General features: G+C 29.3%; 1 protein-coding gene across 1 annotated transcript in view; it reads right to left on the bottom strand.

Annotated features, from left to right (window-relative positions):
• Positions 1-1498: 1498 nt before the first annotated feature.
• Positions 1499-3641, bottom strand: part of LOC111479712 (transducin beta-like protein 2) — a 6398-nt gene continuing 4255 nt past the window's right edge. The window contains exons 8-10 of the mRNA XM_023124528.1: positions 3140-3343; positions 2617-2661; positions 1499-1921 (exon numbers count right to left, since the gene is read on the bottom strand). Of these exons, the coding sequence (XP_022980296.1) occupies positions 1842-1921; positions 2617-2661; positions 3140-3343 (329 nt within the window). The 3' untranslated portion in view covers positions 1499-1841. The remainder of the gene's footprint in view (positions 1922-2616; positions 2662-3139; positions 3344-3641) is intronic.

Here is a 3641-nt window from a genome sequence, read left to right as displayed (position 1 = left end):
TTTTTTTTTTTTTTTTTTTTTTTTTTTTTTTTTTTTTTTTTTTTTTTTTTTTAGTTTTTGTAGCCAAACAATTTCATTGTTTAGCAATTTTCTTCATTAAATGTAGTTGAGTGACTTAAGGAAAGTATTGAGCTAAATTAATTTTAGAGCCTTGACCTTGTTGCTTATCAATAAGGCCCGACTCTTAACCTTGTGGTCATGGGTTCGAACCCCATGGTGGGCGGTGTTGTGTTTCTCTTTGTAATACATATGTTAGCTTTTTTTTTATTGATACAATATTTGTCTAGAAATAATTTACCACGAAGAGGCTAGTGTTCTTTTTTTTTCTTCTTCTTTTTAGAAGTTAGGTTGAGAACTTAAGGCTTGATACCCGAAATAGTGAATACTTTAAAACCATTTTGTCAAAAAATGTTAGATGATTAGATTATCTTATAGGTTGAATTGAGCTTAGTTTGCTTAGGTTATTTGGGTTCATATCTATTTAACTCTTCATAGATTGAAACCAATTTTACAGATATGCTTTAAATACGATAGTTAAACACTATTCTTACTTCAATGTCTAGGTGATTGACCCAAGTTAACTCAAATAAATTTAATTTAAATACAACATAATTATTTGATTCCCAATATTATCTAACTAGATTCTTGAATAAATGAATTAGATCAAAACACATTTCCCATGTAAAACCATATTTATTTGTTTAAAGGAAAAGATAGTTCTACTAACTGAATTGGCGATCTTTACCATATTTTAGTTTGTAAGCGTAGGGATCATATTATTTCTTTTTAAAAAAAGTCTAATCTGAAAACTATATGAGATTATATTGTAGACATCTTTGTACTATTTAGGAAGTGAACTTACTAATCTGCATATCATTCAGTAAATATTCTAAATTTAATACTCCAATTTTTTTTTAACACTTTTTATTTCTATTTTTAAAAATTCACTTCCTGAAAACATTCATCGATTTCTTCCAAAGATTCTATTTTTTTAAAAAAAGTTCAATTTTAAAAGCAATTTTTTAAATTTTTAAATAGAAAATTGATGATGTATACAGTATCACTTGTTTTCATAAATGAAAGAAAGAACAAAAGTAAAATGGGTTATGCAATATCTTTTAGTTTTTAAGATTTGGCTGTGATTTCAACAACAATTTTGAAAGTAGATTACCAAAGAAAAAGGTTAGCAAACAAACATAAATTTTAAAGGGAATAAAAAAAGCAAAATGTACCCTAACTAGTTTCTTAAATAATTAAATTAGGTTCACAAATTTTCTCCAACTTAACCTGATTAATGCATACATAAATAGCACGACCAAAGTTCATAGTTGATAAAGACGAGCTAAATATAACAGCATTAACTTTTACAGACACAACAAAGTAATGTTGGTATGAAACGTGCCAAACTTCAAAAAACTATATCACTTAGTTCCAGCATAAAACACAGAATAAAAAACAAAAAAACAAAGCACAAACCAATTTTTTTTTTTAAAGTAACTCAAATCAACCGTACCTTAACGCAAACGTCCGTAACCATAAGGTAGTAATAATTTGAAATCTAAAACCCCTATTAATTTCCTCACTTTTTATGCATCCAAAAAGTTTTAGTTTCAAAAATCTTCTCACGTTTGAAAGCGATAATGTTACCAAAACGCTCTATTGTTAAGACAAAAAGATCCAGTAATCTTACCTGTTAGATTCGGCGGCAGGTGTTGAAATTGTTGACTTCCGGTATGGAATTTAGACAAAACCCTTTTTCAACAAAACCACTCGACATACCAAATCAGGAGGCTCGTACCCGAAGTTACTTTTTATCTTAGCCAACAAATCCATTTCGTGCTTCAACTCAGCGAGGGTGCAGCCCATAGTTTTACTTTCTTGTCCACACTCGCAGTAGCCAAAACCAATACATTTTTATCTCCTGTTCCAAAAGAAGCGATTAGATATTTTATTATATTGTTACGTCATTTTTTTATACAGATCAACCACTTCCCCTATAAAGTAAAATAGAAAGGCAAGGTTGAGTAATACATTTTTGGTGTGTGACAAAAATGAATATATATTTTAAGTTGAATAAAATCCCAATTTTTTTTTTCCACTCATGAAAACCACTTGACTAGAAAAAAAAAATGAAAGACTACTGGGGCATACAAAAACGTGAAAATCCACAAAAGTGAGCTAGACTACAAGGAGTTCGAGTTGATTGAAACAGACCAACAAGAATAGTTACAAAAGTGCCTAAAATCCAAACAATGTTTTTTAGCTTTGTAAATTCCAGATATGGTCAAAATCAGAATCGTTTCTCCACTCATTACTTTAATTCCTATCATTTCAATTAAAGTCACGCTCACATAATTTTTCTGAACAAACTTATTACTAAATGTGACTAATACAACAATGTACTTTTAATTAAAAGAATCATCAAATTTTTATATATAATTTAATAAAAATAAAATCATCAAATATCAAATTTTACTTTTTGGTTGTAGTTAATTTATATTTTATATATTTTTTTTAATTCTCTCGTTTTTATATTTGTCAAATTAATTTCTCTAATATTTCCATATCTTAGAAAGCGAAATGAGATAATTAAGAAGACATGGGACGAGGTTTTACCTGATGGAATAGGCTTAGGTGCCCACGATATCCATGTGATGTCACCTGCATTAGGAATTGAGTGTCAGTATTCGGTCAGCTGGAAGTTCAAATTTCCAAAGAAATGAACTCCGTCAGGGGTAAATAAAACTGACTAATTCACAACTTTTTAACTTAAATTCGACAATGCACTAAAGCCCGTGTGCTATAGGCAGTTTAAAAGATGCACAATATTATCAAAATACAATGTTCTTAACTATATGGAATTGCACAAATCAAATAAGACAATCTCGTTGGGTTAAGGAAATTCTTAACTATATTATCAAAACAATGTTCTTAACTTAAGTGGAAGCCCATAAGGAAAAGTCAAAGAGGACAATATCTACTAGTATACAAGTATTGTTAAACACTTTCCAATGTATCTATAGATGATGCTAAGAAAAATTTTAACAGAAGTAGTCTTGCTCTCCAGGGAGTAATTAATATTAATATAACCTATAAGCGGGGAAGAAAAGAAACGGTAATAATTTAAACTTATACATACCATCATGAGCTCTCTCAGCAATGTCCAACACCTTTCCAGTTTCAACACATAACCACTGCAGTGTGGAACCATGCGTTGTTGCTAGTATCTTCCCATCAGGGGATATATTGAGACGATCATAATGCAGTGTAGCACCATTTGAATCATGTAATGGAATTGGAAACACCTTGAGAGTTTTTGGATCCTCATCGAGATGATACCACACTTGAAAAGCGAAAATTATGCAAATATAGATACAAGGAACATGTCAGTCGCCTAAAGTCATCTAACTATCCAGGTTAACATTTAACAGAAAGAAATCAGCAATCAATCAATTGAAGTTTTAATCTGATTGGTAAAAGAATATATAGTGTTACAGCATCACAGTTATAAATCATACATTTACTTAATTGCTAGTTGCTAAATTTAAGCATTAATTTCTATTTTTACATGTTAGATGAGTGCTTTTTTTTTTTTTTTTTTTTTTTTTTTTTTTTTTTTTTTTTTTTTTTTTTTTTTTTTT

This window comes from Cucurbita maxima, unplaced genomic scaffold, assembly GCF_002738345.1.
Source record: "Cucurbita maxima cultivar Rimu unplaced genomic scaffold, Cmax_1.0 Cma_Scf00005, whole genome shotgun sequence".
NCBI classification, from domain to species: Eukaryota; Viridiplantae; Streptophyta; class Magnoliopsida; order Cucurbitales; family Cucurbitaceae; genus Cucurbita; species Cucurbita maxima.
The sequence above is the reverse complement of the archived record's forward strand: the minus strand, read 5'-3'. Positions and strand labels throughout refer to the sequence as shown.